Source organism: Mesoplodon densirostris, assembly GCF_025265405.1.
Source record: "Mesoplodon densirostris isolate mMesDen1 chromosome Y unlocalized genomic scaffold, mMesDen1 primary haplotype SUPER_Y_unloc_1, whole genome shotgun sequence".
NCBI lineage: Eukaryota > Metazoa > Chordata > Mammalia > Artiodactyla > Ziphiidae > Mesoplodon > Mesoplodon densirostris.
In genome coordinates, this window is record NW_026778236.1 from 4,300,790 (window position 1) to 4,324,572 (window position 23,783).

The 23,783-nt window shown below is 35.5% G+C and overlaps 1 protein-coding gene across 5 annotated transcripts in view; it reads right to left on the reverse strand.

Annotated features, from left to right (window-relative positions):
* Nucleotides 1–1,345: 1,345 nt before the first annotated feature.
* LOC132482931 (gamma-taxilin-like) overlaps nt 1,346–23,783 on the reverse strand; it is a 53,160-nt gene continuing 30,722 nt past the window's right edge. For 3 of the 5 annotated variants that reach the window (XM_060088189.1, XM_060088192.1, XM_060088188.1), the window contains 7 exons: nt 14,224–14,394; nt 12,543–12,737; nt 10,046–10,165; nt 8,439–8,513; nt 6,309–6,401; nt 4,250–4,345; nt 1,346–3,289 (listed from right to left, as the gene is read on the reverse strand). In XM_060088189.1, the coding sequence (XP_059944172.1) occupies nt 2,957–3,289; nt 4,250–4,345; nt 6,309–6,401; nt 8,439–8,513; nt 10,046–10,165; nt 12,543–12,737; nt 14,224–14,394 (1,083 nt within the window). In that variant the 3' untranslated portion in view covers nt 1,346–2,956. The remainder of the gene's footprint in view (nt 3,290–4,249; nt 4,346–6,308; nt 6,402–8,438; nt 8,514–10,045; nt 10,166–12,542; nt 12,738–14,223; nt 14,395–23,783) is intronic. The other 2 variants (XM_060088190.1, XM_060088191.1) reach the window with 2 other exon arrangements.

Genomic DNA, 23,783 nt, shown 5'->3' on the forward strand with positions numbered 1-23,783 from the left:
TCCCTCCTGGGTTTTCTTCCCAATGGGGGAACAAACCAGAGGGTCAGAGGAACCTCTTCACATGGTGCTGTGTTTGACTGGGGGAAGTTTCCTCTTACCCTGTTGATGTGCTGTCTTGGCCTCAGATGCAGGGGTGTGCTTTAGGCTCACCCCCCCCCCCCCATATTTTAGGATTGTCTCCATGTTGTCTTGCTCAGAATGGTTAATTTTCCCAGTGTGGGGGAGCAAACTCAGCAAAGACCCATGTCCCAATCTTGGTGACATCATCTCACCTCCTGACTAAATTTTGAGGAATTTCTACTCTTTCCCACACCAGCTCCACAATTTTACATTTCCCTAAGCAATTTACAAGAGTTCTAATCTCTCCAAAACTTCATCTTGTTATTTTGCCTATTTCATTTTTGTCCTAGCTGGTATGAAAAGGTACCTCATGATTCTGATTTGCATTTCCCTAGCGATTACTAAAGTTTCATTTTCTACCTTATTAAATACCTTCTTTGGAGAAGTGTCTATTCACTTTCCCTCCCAAAATTTTTATTGTTGTCTTTTTGTTGTTGAGTTGTAAGAGTTCTTTGTATATTCTGGTTAGTATAATCTTATGCAACATACGATTAAGAAATATTTTCTCTCATTTTATAATTAGCTTTTCATTTTCTGGAAAATGTTCTTTGATGTAAACTTTTGTGAATTTAGTTGTTCCAATAGAGGGGCTGATTCTCGGCATTTTCCAACCATTGTTCATGATATTTCTCTTGACCTCTATTGTTTAGTGATGTACCTGGACACTCAAGACAAGTATTAGTTTTCTTCTAGGTTGTTCAACCAAAAAGTAAAAACTTGCTGCTTTGCTTATGTAGGCTTAAACACAACTTTTGGTTATCAAAAAATAATTTAATAAAAGACAATGAAACTCCATATATGGATATCCCTTACTAAGGTCACTAAGACTAAAGAAATTCATAGTTTTTAAAGCCTTGGCAGAAGTTACACTACAGCTATCTTCTAGAACACCTACTTTAAAAGAAAAAAATGAGGTACGAGCCAAACTCTGGCTGAATAAAACGACTTCTGCCAGTCAGTCGGGGTGGTCTCCTTTACCCCACACACCACCCACTTATTTAAATGGTACAGTAATTACCTATGTTCCCAAGGCCTGAGAAATCAGCCATTCACAGTTACCTTTACAGTTTATTGTCATATGAAGTCACATTAAGTGAAAAGAATACACAGAGACAGTTAAATTAGTCATTACATATTTACTGAACCTTTAACAGATTAGATGAAATAAAATTCACATTTATGAAAAGTCTACAAAATGTCTTTGAAATGCAAAATAAAATTGTCTCAATTTTTTATCTTCAGGAAAAATGTAAGCTGTAAAAATAAAGCAGTGTTTTTAGCACTCTTTTCAGTTTTTCATTTACAGTATGAAAGAGGTAGGTAATTCTGCAACACCTGAGAAATGTATGGTGATAGCCAACTGTAAGAAGATAGTTTCAAAAGTAACAAAAAAAATTGGTCTCGTAACCACAAAATGTCTTCCTACACATCTCAAAATAAAATGGTCATTTATTCTACACCCACATTTTTTTTATACCTTGGTATCCACTGCCACTATAGATTTTACAACTCTAGAAGATTGTATATCTCTATATTATTTCACACAATTATCTAATACACCTAGCTACACCCAAAACAGTAGACTTAAATGGTGTCAACCACATTGCTTTCAGCCCAAGATTTACTTTCCACAGAAAACAAGTGCCACAAAGAAGTGTGGTGGGCCACACAACTACCTTAACATTAAATGTCAGGATACATGCAGCAGGGTTCTGGTGAAATATGATCAATCACATTAGTTTTAAGGTAAATTCTTACTTCTAACATACATGTTTATTTCCTCTCATAGAAGTGAGTCCAATATTTAACTCAGTAACTACAGGAGATATTTATAAAAATTTGTTAAAGAACTTTATCTGCTTTTGTTAATTTTGGCAGGGTAGTTAAGTCAATTTTCATGTACGTCGTTTTGCTTTCATGTACTGTGTGGACCCTTGATCATCAAGGTCAGTGATGGAACTTTGTAAGTATCTCACATTCGGGGCTCTCTTTCCCATTATATAATTAAATTTTGAATCCATTTTAGATCATAAATGCGACAGGAACACATAAATAAGATTATTCAGCTGTTAAACATCAAACTAACAAAGTTAAAGAACAAAATTCAAACTTCAGAAAAGTTCCCCATTTTAAATGCAAAGATCTAAATACTAATTTTTTTCTTCAGTCATCTGTTCCAACCTGTAACTAAAGGAATACAAATATTTTAAATTCACATTCACATTCAACCTGTCTGTCCAACAACTTCATTTACATATTGCCACAACTTTGAAGGAGTCAAAACTTACAGTTATCTCAGTTTGTCAAGCGATAAAAATATTATAAAAAACTAATCTGAATCAAATATGCTGTGTTTTTTCATATCACATACTGCACTTTTATTTCTACCTGGCATTTAAATGAGCTACTAGACAAAAGTAATCATCTTTATATTTTCTCTCTTTTACATTAATGAACTAGAGTTTAAATTAGTATTAGTTTTTACAAAGAGGAACCATTATCAGACAAGTCTCAATTTAATTCTGATAAATATATGCAAGAGGCAGGGAGAAGGCAATGAGCAGATGAACTGATACATTCAAAGAACAAGGCGATGAACACATACAGTCCAATGAAGGAAAAATAAGGCAGATGTGTATAATACAGCTGTGGAAAAATGTATACTTTAAAACAATGCCCGACTGCTAAGCAGCCTCCTGTACCATGTAGTCCAACAGCTAAGAAAATACAGATACGGTAGAAAAAGTAAGAAATTTTTCATCACAAAAGGAAGAGGAACTACTACAGAAAAGTTATATGCAAAATATATCTCTCATTACAGTGATCACACTTCATCTTAGTCAACTGAATCAATGCCCAGAGAGATCACATGGAGAGGATCTTTTAAGCTGCATTTTGTTTCATTTGTTCCTTTGGGCTTAGCTTTCAGGTTGCCTCCTGGAGCTCTTTTAGAGGAGGTGTTCAGCTCTTTCTTAGAATCAAGAGCAGTGCAGGGCTGTATCATAGGTGTTGCTGAATCTCCATCTGCTGCTTTTACAGAGGCCTGCTCTTTCAGGATTTCTACCTTCTCACTGAGCTCATTTCTTTCCATCTGAAGAGCTCTGTACAGCTTCTCTAATCGTTCCAGTTTTATTTGAAAGGGCTTGTACTCTTTATCACGGACAGTTTTCTGGGGAAAAAAAGACAAAATTTATGGAACCTTTGTATTTGGAAACACAAGTTAGGTTATTATGTACAAAACTAAGTAATCTGAGCCAATGTGTAAACTACTTTTTATCATTTCTTGAACACCACTATGTAATAATATTTTAAATAGTTACAACTATTCGGGAGCAATGCAAAAATTAAATTCTCTTGTATTTCTTGAAAGCAAGCAAAATCCACTTCTTGACTTAATAAGTACTAAGTAGACTTAATAAAGTATTATGGAAATTCAGGATCTTAATTTAAAATGCTATAAGTAAGATGAAAGTTCTTATTTCTATATCAAGTTTTCTTTCCTTCCACCATTTTTGAGCTCCAATATTTTCTCTTGTGAAATATTATAAATTACTCTTATCAAGTATATTAAAGTGAGAAAATTACTAACTGCAAATGAAATACATTTCACCTTTATTTACAGCAAACCAGACAAACAGTACAGTGTCGCCTTTTGTAAAATAATAAGTCAAGGTAGAAAAGCAGCTGAGTTTGTGCTCTCTCCATAAAAAATATGAAGTAAGTTGTGTTTTCTGAAGAGCAGAGTCTCTCAGGTTGCAGCCTTCCAACCAGAGCATCAGTATTACCATAATACTTGTAAGAAATGCAAATTCTTGGACTACACCAGATATCTAACTAATTAACTGTGGGGGAGCAGCACACCAGGTTTAACAAGTTTATTCTGCAAAAGTTCAAGTTTGCTATGGAACAAAGCCAAACCTAGATACTTTATAGCTGTCGACACCACAAACATGAGCTAACTGATTAAGAAAAAAAGTTTAAATGCCTCTTTCACAACAACCTAAATCACTGCATTAAAGAGAACATATAATCAAACCTACAGTTACTTAGCAAATCTTCGTAAGTTCTAGCCTGCATTAATACTGAAATAAATGAGCATTTTCTATTCAGTCATGTAAAATCTTCTCACCTCTTCAGCCATTTGCAGAAGTACTTTACTATTATTTTCCCATTTGGTACGCCATATTACCATTTCTTTTTCCAGTTTTTTAATTTTCTTTGTCATCTGTGAACCAACACAATTGCAAATTTAAATTCTAAACTGCCTGACCCACCATAAGAACATTTTATAATGTTCTTCTAATCCCTCAACACTCACTGTACTTGTCTCACATCGCTGATAGCTATTTATATCTTTATAAAAGTGGCTGTGATGGTCTGTTACGAGCAGAGCTAACAGAAGTCCCTATGGTAGAGCAGTAGGAACCAAAGTTGAGAGCTGCATATTGTGAGAAAAACATATTTCATCCCCTCAGTTTCAGAGGAAGCAGCAGCACGTGGGAACTGCAGATACCACATTCTGAACTCTCAATTAGGGCTGGAGTGCAATTCATTCCAGCTGGAGATAGCAAGAGATGAGAACTCCTTCTCCCCAAGTTGTATGAAAAAAGTGTCCATGTTCTTGAGTAACTCATCAGATTCTAGAGATTCACAGCCCCCAAACAGATTTAAGAATCATAAGACATATTAGTATCAGAACTAGAGGCAGGATAACAAGTGATCAGGAAAAAAGAAACTTTAATTATTAAATCCTTAGCTTTGATCATCCTCACAACTCACAAGACAGTTTTATTTCAGACTGTGCTAAAGATAAAATGATTCAAAAAATGACATCCCATGCTACAACATCTCAGTTTTCAGAAATTCAGAATAAGATTCAGGTATGCTGGTCTATCACCCTTGTTTCTAATAATACTTTATTGTTGGTCTGCACATTAGGTCTTTTCTAGGTAGAGATATTGAGTCAGGCACTGTTGAGGGAAACAAGGATAAGACAGAGTCAATGCCGTGTGCCACAGTATTTTAATTACCCACAAAATACCACCATGCAGAGTGAGACAAAGACTATGTGGCTTGAGTGCTGATCTGTAGTAACCTCTACAGCCACTAGCAGAGAGGAATGTGTTCCAGTCCAAAGGATTCTCCAGCAGGATACCAAATTTCGGAGTCCCCGTCTTAAACTGTCCTTCATCAAAAGCATACATGTGTTGGAGTCCAGTTAACACTTCCACTGTGTCCCTCAACCAAAGCCTCAACTGAGAGGACTGTCACTGAATTCTCCACATTACTGGGTCTAAAAACACCTGAAGGTGGTAAACAGAGCACTTAACATGGCCAAGCACTGTTTGAAATACAGCAGATTCATTTATTACTTTCATTTTTAAGAATAAAGGAACAAAAAGGAATAGAAAGGTTAAACAGCTGGTCCATGGTCTACAATAAATGACAACAATTATTGATCCAAGAAATTTGACTGCCAGGCATGTGCTCTAAACCACTATGTTTGTTAAGATTTAATAATAATCATGACTAATACCTATTGAATGCTTACAAAATTCCAGGCCCTACTGTTACTTATCCTCCATTGACCACCTTTATTAAAAAGTCACAATTTTAAGGGGAAATGCCAAGCTAAATAGCTTGCCCCAAGGAATTCACACAACGCAAATAACAGATCTCAGTTCCAGTATCCATGCTCCAAACCAAGGTGCTCCCTGCTTATTTTGAGAGAGGCAGGTAACTATACACTTTAAAATTGTCCTTTAGCCCATATTCTGAACTAGAATGACCCAAAACATTTTTGTACACCAAATTTTAACTATTTTATAAATTTTATAAAGATGTCCCTCTATATTATACGTACAGAGATCAAATTTAAAAGACTAAAAACATTTTAGGCAAATCATCTATCAATGTTTTATGAAAGAACTGGGAGTGATCATCTGAAGTGATTCTTTTAAAAATCTACTCCTAACAACAATTTGCCTTTAGTACAAAAATTTAATTTTAAGAGTATCAAGATCATTAGCAACTTGGGGTAATTTCAGGGCAAAATTTCTAAATAAGCCAGCAGAGGATAAGAAAAGATAAAGTTAAGATCAGGGTCAAACTCCATCCAAATAGTAATTATGCTTAAAATAACCTCTTATAAATTTAGTACTGATATTCTACTAAAAATATGTAAATACCTTTTCCATTTCCTGCCTGAAGGTTGTAAACAGTTCATTGCTTTTTGCCATGGTAGTCTGGAATTCTTCAAACTTATCCATATAAACAGAAAGCTATAGAAAAAAGTATCAAATATTCTGAGTTCCAGATAAGTGACATAAAATCCCAAAGATTATCAAAATAACATAATGTGGCGAAACATTAGTTACTTGTTATAAGTGATAAAAAATGAGGGCAAATGCATAATCTTTGAGCAGACATAAATGGCTAAAATTCTTATTTTCAGTCTCACTGAAGTGCACTGAGACTTACGAAATTTTGTTGGTCTAATGTAACTGTACATGTTTAAAATGTACTAGCTCCATTTCATCAATATAAACTACAGTGGTATAACTACATTAGCTCCATTTCATCAATATAAACTACAGTGGTATAACTACACATTTCATATAATTACAATGCTTTATGCACTACCCTTCTCCTTACATTTGTAAAACTGTTCTTAGAAAAAGATCATTCTTTCAGAGTACAACCTGCATAATTATTAGCTTGATATCAAGGCTATGTCTTTCCGTACCTAAGCAGGAAAATATAACAGAAGTCAAAGAATAGTTTGGCTGAAGGTAAAAGAATTTAGTGGGAGTATGGTTGAGAAAAAGATCTTCGAAAAGAGGTAGAAACAACAATTTTTATTTTAACCCCTACCCTCAAGGAATTTTTATTCTAGCTGGGAAAATAATGCTAACTGACAAGACTAAAGAGAATACAGAATGCAGAGTCACCTTTTCCTCCTCCACAGAAAATGAGTTCAGTTGGGGAGGGGAGTGCTACTGTAATATAACTGTATTATCTTCAAGATGAGGAAACAGAGGTCCAGAAAATAAAGTGGTTTGCCAAAGAGAAGTAGAAAAGAATAAAAGACGGAGGACAAAAAAAGTGGCTTTTCCACTTTCATTAGTGCTATATTAGGAATATTAAATAGATCCATGTGAATAATATGGGGAGGGAGTACGATATGATGCAATGACACTTAAGGGAGATAAGAAGTTATGGCAGTTTTACCATGGTCCATTTTTATTGAAAATGGAACATCCAAGTATACTGTTCTACCTGAGAGTTCAATGCTGGCCAATACTGGGTAGTTAGTAAGTGGTAACTACCACACACTTCAACTTATTGTGCCTAGATTACAAAACAGTGGTCAAGACACGCACACCAGTAAGACTATGAAATCATCAGTGAAAGCTGGAAACTGACATAATAAGAGCATACAATGAGACTAATACTTGGGAAGGGCAGCCACATTTAGGGAGCAGGTGGCAGTAAAGAAAACTAATGATTAGATAGGAAAAGTCAAAGTGACATGTCCCTAACAACAGAAATTGCGCTGATAACATTACAACAGAATCAGAGCTGGCCTGTGAGCTTGGTAAATAGGTCCTCTTGGTGTCTTATCCTGGAGAAATTATCAATGACTCCCACATTAAAGACCATCTCCCAAAGCAAATACAAACTTTATTATACATTCTCCACATCAATGCAGACTTTTTTATACTCTCCACATCAATTCTCTTCTCCATTTATATGAATCACTGAGTATATAGGGATAATAAAGAAGGTAGATAAACTGGAAAAACTTTCTGAGATGAGAAGCACAATCCTTCCAATATCTTTTCTTTAAAGGATGCAGCATCTGCTCCCGTTATTCCACACAAGGCAACCAAATTAGAAACTGGAAAGGACAACACAAGAGGGCTGAACTGAAAACCAGGGAGAACCCCAATTCTTTTAAAAAGAACAAACATGCAACCTTACCTAGAGGTGGACCTAGCACTACACATACAACAAAATATGTTTTACTTTCCTCGTATGAGAAACTCAAAAGATACTGGAGAACTATCCAGGATAGTATTGATAGAACGGGAACACTGAAAACAGTCTGAGCAGACATACCAATTTGCGTGGAATTGAGGTGTTTCTTGGGATACAGGACTTCCAGAGAAAATTCCTAGTCAAAGCATGATAAGTTAGTCACCCGAAGTGAAGAGGAAAACTTCAGGAGGCCAAAAGATCTATTATTCAGTTTAGTTCTGGCGCTGGCTGGGAACGTAGAGACTCACAAATTCTGCTAACCTCTACTGTCAAGTTACCTGCTGTTTTAACTGTACTTCTTGCTGTTTCATTTCTTCAAACTTGTGCCTCGATTCTGTTGCTTCTTTTAATAGCTAGAAAACAGAAACATTCTGGCAAAATACTAACAGTGATTACACATTTGACTAAAATGTCAGATGACCAAACACTAAGCCTCTCCTTTCATTATTTTAACAAGAATCATGGGTCAATCAGTGAAACATCCTATTACATCAATTGCCAATTATCCCTATCTTTAATCTGTTAAACCCTTGTTAATACTTAGGAATATAGAAATAATCTTTAAACCACTTACAGAGAAAACGTACCTGAGAGGCATAGTAAGGTTTATAAAACTAAGGGTTAAATTGTTCTGTTATAGGTGAAAATAATCAGATGTCTACACTTCAAAGCAGAAAATAGATGAGGAATCTTGATCTTATCTGGGTGGTTGAGAAAGCTCATCTACTTCATGAGAGGCAAGGTGAGGCAGGTAGAAAGTATGTGTAGCAAAGCAATGAAGACAAACTGGGTTTCTAATTATCTTTCTAAAAGTGGGGCAGATGAGTATCTAGTTAATACACCCGGGATTTTAAGAAAATGGTACAGTAAATTTTCATGGTAGGCAGCTGTGAAATTCAATCCTTGAACTTCTGAAATAATGTTACATACAGTGTAAATAAGCCTTAAAATATCCTCAAATCAACCAGAGAGTATACTCATGTAAATGTATGTATGTACATGTGTTATGTATGTACACACACACACACATTCACTTACACTCATGTCTGCAAGCAGTTCATACTCCACATTGAAAACAGCAACTGTATCTTCACTGTCTATGGCTTTGTACTGAAGGTCCATGTTGTAAAAAATGTATGTCTCTAAACCCTAGACTCACACTAAGGGTGAGTTCTTTACATCATGAGGGACACACAGGAATACTACTCATGGTATATGTATGCTGTACCATGTTTACCTCAGGGCCTAGGCTACTTGAATGAAATGCTGGATGGAATAGTCCACATTACTATAATAATTTCTCACTTTATTAATTTAAGCATAGATGATTTAATTTATGTATGATAAATATGAGATTTCACTATTCATAATTATTCACAAGCAAAATAATCTGAGCAGACTCAATACTGTATGATTAGGAAATAGAAAATTCTGTTAAATTTCATCAGAAAGTTATACCAGAGTAATTAAACAAGCAGTTTACCTGTCTTAAACTTTTAGAAAAAATGTAACAGAGAGTGTAGGAGACCCATTTTTAGTAAACTTGGTGTGAAATTTAATTGCCCCTCACTCTCAAGGCCTAACTTGCCAACAACTGGCCCAAATCTTGAACCTGGTGACTCACTATCTAAAAATCAAGAAAACATTCTACATACAGAAAATCAAACACGCGCAGGTCTTTCCACTGAACTTGGTATGATAGTTCCAGTATATATTTTATATGAAAATTTAATCAGAAATACAAAACCAAATGTATTCTTACATTTCTCAATGTAGACAGTAAAAAAGCAAATCACATGCCCCAATATCTATGTAAAATAATGTTGAATGAGTTTAAGAGATTTAAGTGGCTTTGGTAACAATTTTGACACTGTAATTAACTTACCATCTCTCTTTCTCTTTGATGTTTGTCATCAGCTTCCTTTATGAGCTGTGTTGTTTGCTGAAGCTTGGCATCCACAAGTTGTTGTTGCAGTTCCTTGTGTTTGAACACTTTGTCAATATGCTAGAGGGAAAATAAAATTTTTTCCATCACTTAATGAAAAAGGGTACACACTGGTGAGGGAAGTATAACACAAGTTACAGTAACTTGCCTCCCTGTTGTTCCTACCAATACTATGATAGCTAATAATAACACTGGGTCTTTCTGTGCATATGCTTGAAGAAGAATCTATTTATATCACCTTGCAAACCACCCTACACCTACAAGAAATATCCTCTCTGACTACTTCCCCATGCTTTTTCCTTGCTGGAGGTGGGCTATTCCCATCAACAGTTTTGTATATCCTATTTCTGCTCTATATTGAAAATTAGGCTCAAACTATCAAGAAAAAGACTGAAAAGGAGCTCAAACTATTAAACCCATTCATCATACACAGGGCTCCTGGACATTTTTTTCTCCTCATTAAATTTTCCAGAATTTCATACTGTAGGTAGTAGTATGTAGTACCATGGCATAATGGTAGGAATAGCCTGGAGTCATATCCTGGGGCTTAGTGGAGGATCTTGGACAAATTCTCGCCATTGATGAATCTCAGTTTTCTTAACTAAAAAGGTTGACAAACACATCTACCTTTCAGAGTTATTGTACAAATCAATGTAATGGTTAAACTAAGGGGCTTGGTGCCTGACACATTAGTAAACACTTGGTAAGAGAAGATGTCATATTTCCAAACTAAATTGTTAAGTGGCACTCATGTACAATAAAGTAATCAGAACATCCATCTCGGAGAAACAGTAACTCTGTTAGTTAAATAACCCATGTAAGAGAAAGAAAGGCTAATTGATAAGACATAACCTAATTAGCTTTTGAGGACTGTACCAGATCTGTCTTGAATTGCAGACAGTTTGATCATTAACTTACATCCTTACCCAGAGGAAGACAAAATTCTGTAATATCTCAAAAAAGATTTAGAAGTAATATGACTTGGACATACATTTTCCAAATTCACTACATTAACAGCCAGGTAGACTGTCATTCTTAAAAACAACAAAACACAAAAGACTCCTTCAAGAAAGTGCTGACTCTATAAAAAATAAATACAAGAAAAAAAAATTCACTGCATAGGCTTAAAAATTGTCTCTTCAATAAACAGAATCCAAGGAGAAAAAAGGGAGGGAAATCTATATATTACAAAGACTTGAGACATAACAACCAATCAATTGTATAAGCCTTATTTGGACCTGATTCAAACAATCTTGTAAGGTGGGAGATGGAGAAATGTTAACAGTGATAAAGTATTTGATTAGTTATTGTGAAATTTTTAGGTATGAAAATGGTATTGCATTCTGCTTCAAAAAAGAGTCTTGCCATTTCAAGATATGCATTTAAATAGTGGAGTGAAATAATATATCATCTTGGATTTGCTTGAAAGTAGATAAAAATGTTATTAGGCATGAAAGTGAGTAACTGCTGAAACTGATGAATTCTACTTTTAATTTTCAAATTATGGAAGTTAAAAACTTTTAAAAGAGAAGAATGGTTTGGAAAATGCTCAAAATCTTAAAATTGTTTTCAAACACTACATAAAACTATAAATTGAAATAATCTGAAATTTGAATTGAAAACTGTACAAATGCCACAATCTTTTTTTGTTGTTGTTGTAAAATACATATGAAGTTTTCCATTTTAACTGGAGATAATGTTTTTTAGTTAGCAATTTTTACCTGTTTGCATAAGGGTCAAAATATATAAAGGAATAATATTTTATAGCTTAAAGAACATTAAAGGCAGGGTATGCACCCTTTGGAAAACCCAAAGCCTCTCATCCTGCACATTTCATCTGTGAAAGTAACAAAACTTAAATGAGCAGGTTATCACCAATTGGCTTTTAATCTAGACACCACCCAACTTCCAGACTAGTTTGTAAAGTAACTGCAATGACCAGGTTCTGCAGCCACAGATCATTCCTATTAACTTTTTACTTCATTAAGTGTACCAACAGGACTAGGTGATGGGTTATTTTCTTCTCCCAAATACAATATAGTAGGGGGAAAGCAATGGTACTGCACATTGTGCAGATTATTACAGAAGTCTGAGATATTCAGTATTTGGGTGCCAAATATCTATTTATTGTTAGATCAGATATGGGAAAAACAGTCTCTGTGCTAAAATCATATTCTTCCAGTACCACATGGGAAACAAGTACTACTTAACACGTCTCCTAGAAATTACTTTACATATCCAAATCCACTGACTCCTGGAACATCAAGTGATGATCCCAATTCAGTTCACATAGTGCCTAACCTTTTCCTAAGAAATTACTGACTTCCACTATAAATATGCATAAGTTCTAAAACTGTCCAGTGACAATAAAATTTTTAAGAAGTGGCACAAAGTTTTTGGAAATAACAAGATGTCTAAACACAGAAAACACTTTTACCTCCTCCCTCAATGCATACTGTTCAATGAGCTTCTTCAGTTTCTCTCCCAGTTCAATATTTTCCTGGTGAAGTTTGGCGTTGTGTACATCATGTTGTTCTAGTTGTGCCTGGATTTCATTCAAAGTAAATTGGAAATGTGCAGTTGCTTCTTTACGTCTTTCTTCTTCTTCTCTTGCCTGCTGCATATTTTCTTCCTTATTAACCAAAACCTTTTTGTTAATACTGTGAAACCATAGCGCAAATGCTGAAAAAAAGATGCTGCCGTTATGTGGGTTCATATAATGCTGCCCAAAGTGTTACTTCTGAGCTAAAATTTCTTCTCCCTTCTGGTCTACAGCCAGAAAGCTCTCACTGAAAATCAAGCCGATTTTCCAAAGTAGACAGAGTAATCATAGAAACACAAACTGCCCTGCTATAAATAAAGTGTTATCTGACCATCTACATAATCACTATACTACAGTACAAGTGAGGAGCCTGTCCACACAGTGTGCTTCTTCCACATTATTTTCCCAAATATCCTCCTCACTGGTTAAGCAGAGCATCTTCTTAGATCAGCCTCAAGTGATGTATGTCCCACCTAGCAGCTTACTTTCTGAGTCACACCTTCCATTCCCTAGAGGGCAAGGGACAAATGGAATCTTTATTTTAAAAAGCTTACTTTCAACTCTTTCAAATGTCAAAAGACCTTTACCTAAACAATTATTAGTTCAGTCAAAACTTTGACCTGTTGTAAGAAAAAAATCTACTTTTACTATATCTAAATCCAAGGTTTCAAAAGCAAAGGGAAAAAAAATACCCACACACTAGATGATGATTATTTCTTGAGTGTCCTATATTCTAGGTCCTTGGGACTTTCAGAGATAGGGGTAATCAGTGATCAACATGCTTAATCAAAATCACACTCCAACTGTACCTCTTTATTGCTAAAGGCAGACATGTTCCCATTATAAGAGGTAGATTCTTTCTAGAGTCTACTCTTTGTCCTTCTTCCCCTACTGATACAAATTTTGATACCTGTTCCCTCTCCTTCACTTCCTTTACTACTTCCTTTATATCAGCTCAGGTTTGACTACTATTCTAAAGTATTTAGCAACTAAATAGTTGAAGATGCACTGAGTAGAAAGCAAACTATCCAATTAGCATCCATAGGAGAGCTCTGCCACATGCTTTTCCTTTAAACTCATTCTGACTCAAGTCTATAAGTTTCTTCATTTCAGCCAAACCATTTCATTCCTTATCCAGGGAGAACATGGTAATCAACTACATTAATGGTCAGAAGACTATGCGGCAACCTTAAATTTCCTAAGCAGAAGGGTTATTGACATAAACATCAATACAATCTAGCTTCCTTGTGATCAAGTATGAGGTAAGGAGCTCTTCTTTGAATCTGAAACCAAATGTTGGATATAAAAAGTCTTTGATTTACAATAACATCACACACAGCATTAGCCCAAGCAAAATAAAAAGCAAGGTAGTTTGTCTCTGAGGACCCTCACAGACTGGTCTGCTCAGGAACATAATCTACCAGAGCAATTGTATCCAGGATTATCAACCAGCACCCATTAAGGTAACTAAGTCCCACTAAAGCAAATGATACAAGTATTTACTTCAAATACATACATGGTAATTATAAAATCAGCCTAAGTACCTCCTGTAAAACAGAAAAAGAAACCAACTAACCTTTAATGTCTTATTGTGACGCTGAAGTTCCCTGCAAAGAGACTCTAGTTTGCTTCTTGCCAAGATAGCCTTGCTGTGTTCACTCTGCAACTGAACTTTCTCTTTCACGATCTGGGCTTGCTTCTTCTGCAGAATCTTCACTTGCTTCTGAACGTTCCTGCTCTCCTCCAGCTAAAAGTAATAAGCACTTTCTTTAGGTTTAGAAAGTACAGTAAAAACTTTTGAATTAAAACTGGAAAAATAGCAATTATAGTCATGGAACTTTTTCTCCTACTCTTTTACTCAGATGTCATAAGTACACAAATCATTTAATGCAGGAAGAAAACCAGTTTCAATGTCTATTATTTTATTAAAAACTAAATCTCTTAAGAACACTTCTTATGAATCAACACCACCTAGTTTTATTTTTCTAAAAGAAAAATGTGAAAGACACTTTGTTGAAAAGGATAAGCAGCACTCAGGAGTCTTTGTGAGTAAAGAAGGCAATTTTAGAGTTAGAGCAAATTCTTCTGTTTTACGCTAACAGACATTTCAATAAAGCTTTCAAAACGAATAAACGTTCACCCAAATACTCCAAGTGCAAAAGTAACATATCCAAGAAACCTATCAAGTCTCCTTACAGGTAAAATATTTAAAGCTATTAAGAACAGCTTTATTGAAATTCCTGCAGGGAAAAAATAATCTTACTTTTGTATCTTACTATGGTCTATGAGCAGAGCACACTAATTTAAGTGTAGGTTAAATAGGTTTCATACATAGGTTCTATACAAATTATCTGTAACTAAACCTTTCCTCCCCCATGCAAAGTTCTCACATACCAGAGGATTAGTATAATCCCTATTGTGCCTATTGTAATTATACTCTTCAATGGTAACAATAATTAAAAAAAATACTGGTATTGCACCTCAGAAGCTGATATATTACACTGAATTGATTAGGTACTAATGTTGAAATAATAAACATTAATGATTAAAAAAACTGAATGAGAGTCCAGAAGATGGGCACAAATGCAATTAATTTTTTTGTTTGGTTATTTATTTATTGATTGATTGACTGATTGGCTGCTTTGGATCTTTGTTGCTGTGTGTGGGCTTTCTCTAGTTGCACAAAGTGGGGGCTGTTCTTCTTTGCGGTGCACAGGCTTCTCATTGCAGTGGCTCCTCTTTGCTGCAGAGCACCAGGCTCTAGGCACGTGAGCTTCAGTAGTTGTGGCTTGTGGGCCCTAGAGCACAGGCTCAGTAGTTGTGGCACATGGGCTTAGTTGCTCCACAGCACATGGGATCTTCCCGGACCAGGGATCGAACTCATGTCCCCTGCTTTGGCAGGTGGATTCTTAACCACTGCGCCACCAGGGAAGTCCCTGCATTTAATTTATTTGATGTGGAGACACTCACAGAGTGATGGTTTCTCTATAGAAATATACTGCAGAGAGGTAGAGAGAAGTTGAGGATTAATATTTAACAAAAAAGGTATCTCACTGTGGCACTTTTATAATACTATAGTGACTGTGGAGAAACAGGTATTAAAATGATCTTCAGCGATGAAGATCCAGTTGCATTTTCAACTGCCTAGTTAAATTTTTGGATACCCAGAGTTGGCATTACACCAGGCAGGTGGAATGAACAAAGGGGATAAGGAGTATTTCCAAAGAGAAATACTGATTATTATGACGTATGAAACCAAGGGAAAAAAAAAAAAAACAGACATGAAGACAGAAGGTGGTATGGGCAAAGACAAAGCAGAGAATGTAGAGGTGGCTACAGCAGTTACAGAAAACAACTGCATTGGGAATACTTCAACAGGTATGCTGCACCAATGGTTACAGTCTGAATAGAGTATCTTTTGACTTTTCACCTCTGGAGCAGAGGACAGCCAGGGAGGGCACAATGATGAGGTAGTCAGGAACAAGAAGCTGAAGTGACATCAGGGAAGATGGACAGAGCCAGGAATCTGTCTCCACATCTAGAAAACAACTGCACTGACAGAAACTGATATAATTATTTTGGAACTCTGAGGTCTATTCAAAGGCTTGCAATTTCTAGAGAAATACTTGGTCAGTAAATTGTAATTAATTTTGATTCATTTAAACCAAAAGCAGCGTAGCAGCACTTATTCTTCCACTCCACAGCCCCATGGCAGGCGGCCATACTAAAATTCCTGGAGCGACTTACATGAGCCAGGGTAGGAAATAAAGACTCAGTCCTCCATATGTCAGGGATCTGTGTTCTGACTCTGGATTTATAAATACACCTGATCATAAAAGGGTAGACACAGAGGTGGGCCACCACTGTCGCAAACACCTCCATGTGAAGCAGCACGTAGGGGACTGAAGGAAACAGGATCAATTTTATTATTTTCCCCTTCATTTATCCTTTTTTATCCCCTTTGAAGAGCCATTAAGCACTAGAACATGCAAAACCAACCCCATCTGGGAAAATTTAGAAAGTCACCATGCAAGTCTAGGATCAAAGATGACGTGAGAAGACCTTAGATTTGCATCACAGGCTGATTTCTAACAAAGAGACACTCTACAACAATAACAAAACAAAATTAAACAAAACAACAAACCTTGGTAAAGGGAGAGAATCTCATATCCAGAACTACCACACTGTAACATTCAAATGTCCAGTTTCTAAAAAAAATCATAAGGCATACAACAAAATAAAGTATGGCCCATTCAAAGGAAAAAGACAAATCAACCAAATTGCCCTGGAGAAACACCAGATGGTAGAATTACCAGACTTTAAAATAGCTGTAGTTAAAATGCCTAGAGTTAAAGAAAGATGCAAAGTCAGGAAACAACGTATAAGTAAAATGGAAAAATCAATAAGGAGACAGAAACCACAGAAAGGAACCAAAAGAAAAAATCTGGAGTGAAGAGTACAGTAATTGAAACAAGAAATTCACTAGAGGGATTAAAAATCTGATTTGAGCAGGGAGAAGAAAGAATCAGTGAAATTGTACAATAGAAATTATCAACTCAGAGGAAATAGAAATAAAATAGACTGAGGAACAATCTAGGAGCTAAGGTACCTGTGGGACACCATCAAGTGGACCAAAACATCCACTGTGGAAGACCAAGAAGAGAAAAGAGAGAGAGAAAGGGGCAGAAAGGTTACTTGAAAACTAATGACCAAAAATTTCCCAAATCTGATTCCAAGATATGAATACACAAGCCCACCAAACTCTAAGAATGATAAAGTCATCACACTCACAGAGACAGATAGTAATAAAACTGTCCAATGTCAATGACAGATCTTGAAAGCAACAAGAGGAAAAACAACTCATCACATACAAAGGATCCTCATTAAGATGATCAGCAGATTTCTCAGCATGAATCTTAGAGGTCAGAAGTCAGCAGCTTTTTAAAATATATATAAACATGTTTTTTTAAATTAGAGTATAATTGCTTTACAATGTTGTGTTAGTGTCTGCTACACAATGAAGTGAATCAGCTATATGTATATCTATATCTCCTGCCTCTTGGACCTCCCTTCACCCCCACCCATGCCACCCATCTATGTCATCACAGAGCACCCAGCTGAGTTCCCTGCGCTATACAGCAGGTTCCCACTAGCTGTTTTACACGTGGTAGTGTACATATGTTAACCCTATTCTCCCAATTTGTCCCAAATTCCCCTTCCCCTCCCCCCTCGGTGTTCACATGTCCGTTCTCAACGTGTGTGTCTCTATTCCTGCCCTAGAAATAGATACATCTGTACCATTTTTCTAGATTCCACATACATGCATTAATATACGGTATTTGTTTTCCTCTTTCCAACTTACTTCACTCTGTATGACAGACTCTAGGTCCATCCACGTCCCTACAAATGACCCAATTCCATTCCTTTTTATGGCTAATACCCATTTATATATGTGCCCATCTTCTTTATCCATTCTTCTGTTGATGGACATTTAGGTTACTTCCATGTCCTGGCTATTGTAAATTGTGCTGCAGTGAACATCAGGGTGTATGCATCCTTTCAAATTATGGTTTTCTCCATATATATGCCTAGGAGTGGGATTGCTGGGTCATAAGGTAGCTCTAGAGTTAGTTTTTTAAAGAACCTCCATACTCTTCTCCACAGTGGCTGTACCAATTTACATTCCCAGCAACAGTGAAAGAGGACTCCCTTTCTCCATACCCTCTCCAGCATTTATTGTTTGTAGAATATTTGACGATGGCCATTCTGACTGATGTAAGGTGATGCCTCATTGTAGTTTTGATTTGCATTTCTCTAATAATTAGTGATGTTGTGCATCTTTTCTTGTGCCTCCTGGCCATCTGTATGTCTTCTTTGGAGAAATGTCTATTTAGGTCTTCCATCTACTTTTTTGATTGGGTTGTTTTTTTTTTTGATATTGAACTCCATGAACTGTTTGTATATTTTGGAGATTAATCCTTTGTACATTGCTTCGTTTGTAAATATTTTCTCTCATTCTGAGGGTTCTCTTTTCGTCTTCTTTCTTACTTCTTTTGCTGTGCAAAAGCTCTGAAGTTTAATTAGGTCCCATTTGTTTATTTTTGTTTGTATTTTCATTACTTTAGGAGGCGGGCAATAAAGATCTTGCTGTGGTTTATGTCAAAGAGTGTTTTTCCTATAAGAGTTTTATAGTGTCCTGTCTTACATTTAGGTCTTTAATCCATTTTGAGTTTATTTTTGTGTACGGTGTTAGGGAGTGTTCTAATTTCATTCTTCTACATGTAGCTGTTCAGTTTTCCCAGCATCACTTACTGAACAGGCTGTCTTTTCTCCATTGTATATTCTGGCCTCCTTTGTCATAGATTAGGTGACCATACGTGTGTGGGTTTATCTCTGGGCTTTCTATCCTGTACCATGTATGTATATTTCTGTTTTTCTGCCAGTACCATACTGACTTGATTACTGTAGCTTGTAATATCATCTGAAGTCAGGGAGCCTGATTCCTCCAGCTCCGTTTTTCTTTCTCAAGTTTGATTTTGCTATTTGAGGTCTTTTATGTTGCCATACAAATTGTGAAATTTTTTGTTCTAGTTCTGTGAAAAATGCCATTGGTAGTTTGAAAGGGATTGCACTGAATCTGTAGATTGCTTTGGGTAGTATAGTCATTTTCACAATGTTGATTCTTTCAAACCAAGAACATAGTATATCTCTCCATCTGTTTGTGTTGTCCTTGATTTCTTTCATCAGTGTCTTATAGTTTTGTGACTACAGGTCTTTTACCTCCTTAGGTAGGTTTATTCCTAGATATTTTATTCTTTGTGTTGCAATGGTAAATGGGAATGTTTCTTTAACTTGAGATATCTGATTTTCTCTATTTAACTTTCTTTTGATATTCCAACTACCTGGTCTTTATTGCAAAAACTCCTATATATCCTCTCTGCTCCTTTACCTCTTTAGAGCAGTCTCTTAGAGCTATCCAAGAGGCTGCATCCCAGGCTATAGTCCTCACTTTTGTCCACCAAATAAAATATAAATCTCAACTTTTAGGTAGTGAATTTTTTTGGTTGACATCTCCTATATGAGGTCACCCTTTAAAAACTGGGCAAAGTGGTTGATTTATCTAATGCACAGAAACCAACACAAAGAGTCAAAGAAAATAAACAGAGGAAATAATTCCAAATAGAAGAAAAATATAAAACTTTAAATATCTTACTGAAATAGAGATAATTAATTTACCTGATAAAAAGTTTAAAATAACGACCCTAGGGGCTTCCCTGGTGGCGCAGTGGTTGAGAGTCCGCCTGCTGATGCAGGGGACACGGGTTCGTGCCCCGATCCGGGAAGATCCCACATGCCATGGAGCAGCTGGGCCCGTCAGCCATGGCCGCTGAGCCTGCGCTCCGCAACGGGAGAGGCCACAACAGTGAGAGGCCCACGTACCGCAGAAAATAAATAAATAAATAACGACCCTAAAGATGCTGCTCTCTGAGAGTTCAAAAACAGATCACTGAAGTGAGCATTTCAATAGAGACAGAATATACAAGAAAGTACCAAATAGAACCATGTAGCCAAAGAACACAATAACTAAACTGCAAAAATATAACAGGAATCAGCAGCACATTAGATGAGGCAGGAAAAGGGCCAGTGAACTCAAATACAGGGCACTGGAACTCACCCCGTCATAGCAGCAAAAAGAAAAAGAATAAAAACAAGTAAAGACAGATTATGGGACTTCTGAAACATCAAGCACACCAACATTCACATTATAGGGGTCCAGAAGAAGAAAGAAAGGGTCAAAAAGGCTCTTAAAGAAATAAAGCATGAAACTTCCTAAACCTGTGGAAGGAAACAAGATATCCAAATCCAGGAAGCCCAAGGAGTTAAAAATAAGAGGGACCCAAAGACCCACACCAAGACGCGATATAATTAAAAAGTTGAAAGTTAAATAAGACGAGAGAATCAAGAACCTACAAGAGAAAAACAACTTCTTATGTAAAAGGGAAATTCCATAAAATTATCAACAGGTTTTTAGCTGAAACTTTGTAGGCAAGAAGAGAGAGACATGATATAATCAAAGTACTGAAAGAAAAAAACTAGCTACCAGGAATATTTAACCAGCAAAGTTGTCCCTCAGAACTGAAGGACAGACAAAGAATTTTCCAGACAGGCAAAAGCTAAAGGAGTTTATCACCACTAGACTGACCTTTAAAGAAATGTTAAAGGGACTTCTTTAAGCTGAAATACAAGGGTACTAATTAGTAATAGGAAAATATATGAAAGTACAAATCTCACAACTAAAGGTAAATCTACAGTAAAATTCAAAAAAATCTAATGTAAAATTGGTGAATTAACCACTTATACAGCTAGTATAACAGTGAAAAAGAAGTACCAAAAATAGCTACAATTACAGTAATTTGTTATGAATACATAAGATAAAAGATGTAAATTTTGACATCAGAAAACAAAATGTGAGGGAAGGCTGAAATGTACAGTTTTAAAATGAGTTCAAATTTAGGTTGTTTTCAATATAGAATACTGTTACAAATATAATTTGTTTCATTTAAGCCACAGGGTGATCTTAAAGCAAACATCTATAGATCCACAAAAGATGAAACACACATCATTGCAGAAAATCATCAAATCACACAGAAACAAAGCAAAAAAATAAGTAGGGAACAGGGTAATTACAAAACAGAAAACATTTCACAAACTGGTACAAGTTCTATCTAGCAAAAATTACTTTAACTGTAAACAACCTAAATTACCTCTAATCAAAAGAGGAAGAGCGGCTAAATGGATCAAAAAAAAAAAAAAAAAAAAAAAAAGACCCAACTACCTCATGCCCACAAGAGACTAATTTCACCTTTAATGACACATAGACTGAATATGAAGGGACGGAAAAAGATTTCCATGAAAATGGAAACCGAAAGAAAGCTGGGGCAGCTATACTTATATCAGACAAAACAGACTTTAAAGCAAACTGTGATAGGAGACAAGAGGTGTTACCATATAATGATTAAGCAGTCAATCCAATAAGAAAATATAGTATATACAATACTTATGCACCCAAGTAAGTATACAAAGCAAACATTAAGAAACTTAAAGAGGTAAATAGATAGGAATAAAATAATAGCAGGAAATTTTAATACCCCACTTTTCATAAACAGATCATCCAGGAAGAAAATCAATGAGGAAACACTGGACTTAAACAAAACGTCAGATGAAAAAGCCTTAAAAGATATACCCAACATTCCAACCAAAAGCTGCAGAATACACGTTTTTCAAGTGCACTTGGAACATTCTCCAGGAGAGATCATATGATGGAGTGTAAAACAAGTCCTAGTAAATTTAAGAAGACTGATACTGTATGAAGCATCTTTTACAAACAGTATGTTACGAAGCTAAAAATCAATTATAAAAACAAACTAGAAAATTCTCCAACATGTGAAAACTGGACAACATGTACTGAACAACCAAAGGGTCAATGAAGCAATCAATAGATAAATAAAAAATATCTTGAAACAAATGAAAATGGAAAAACACTCCAAAACTTATCGAATGCAGGAAAAGCATTTCTAAGATGGACGTTCACAGTGATAAATGCCTACAGCAAGACACAAGGAAAAACTTAAATGAACAACCTAACTTTGTACCTAAAGGAACTAGAAGAAAATAAAGCCAAAAGGTAGGAAAAAGGAAATAACAAAGATCAGAATTGAAGTATGAGGAGACAAAACGATTACAGAAAATTCCAATAAAACTAAGAGTTTTTTTTCTTTAAAAATATAAAACAAAATTGACAAACCTTTAGCCTAACTCACCAAGAAAAAACCAGAACTCATATAAATAAAATTGGAAATGAAAGAGCAGGTATTACAACTAATGCCACAGAAATACAAAGGATCATGAGACTACTGTGAATAATTATACACCAATAATGAACAATCTAGAATAAATGGATAAATTCACAGGAGCATTCAACCCAAAAAGAGATTCACAAAGAAACAAAATCTGAACAGATCAACTACAAGTAAGGAGACTGAATTAGTAATGAAAGAACACCCAAAAAACAAAAATCCAGGATGATATGGCTTCACTGATGAATTCTACCAAATATTTGATGAATAAATACCAATCGTTCTCAATCTCTTCCAAAATCAGAAGAGGGAACACCTTCAAACTCATTTCATGAGGCTTGCATTACTCTAATACCAAAACCAGACAGGATATTATGAGAAAATTACAGGCCAATATCTCTATTGAACATAGATATAAAACTCAATAAAATATTGGCAAATTGAATTCAACAATATTAAAAGAATCTTACACCATTGATCAAATGGGATGTATTTCAGAGATGCAAGGATAATTTAGTATCTGCAAATTAATCAATGTGATATATCACCTTAACCAAATGAAGTATAAAAATCATAGCATCATGTCAATAGACAGAAAAAAAGCAACTGACAAAAATTAACATCCTTTTGTAATTAAAAAAAAAAACACCTTCCCAACAAGTGGGTATTACAGGGAAAGTATGTCATTACAAGAAAGACAATATATGACAAGCCCACAGCTAAAATGTCCCTCAGTGGTGAAAAGCTTAAAGCTTTTCCTGTAAGATCAGGAACAACATAAAGATGCCCACTCCCACCAGTTTCAATCAACATGGTAATGGGAGTCCCAGCTAGAGCAATTAGGAAAAAAAAACCACATTGAAATTGGAAAAAGAAAAACTGTCAATATTTGCCAATGATACATAAATTCAGTAAAGTTGCAGAATACAAATTTGATATACAAAAATCAGCTTCATGTCTATATACTACTAACAAACTAAGAGAGAAATGAGAAAGCAATCCCATTTACAAATTGATCCAAAAGATAAAATACCTAGGAATAAACTTAACCAAGGAGGTGAAAGACCTGCAGTGAAAACTATGAGACACTGATAAAACAAATTAAAGACATAAACAAATGGAAATATATTCCATGCACATGGACTGGAAGAATTAATATTGTTTAAAATGTCCATACTACCCAAAGCAATCTATAGATTCAATGCAGTCTCTATCAAAATTCCAAAGGCATTTTTCACAGAACTAGAACAATCTTAAAATACGTATAGAACAAAAGACT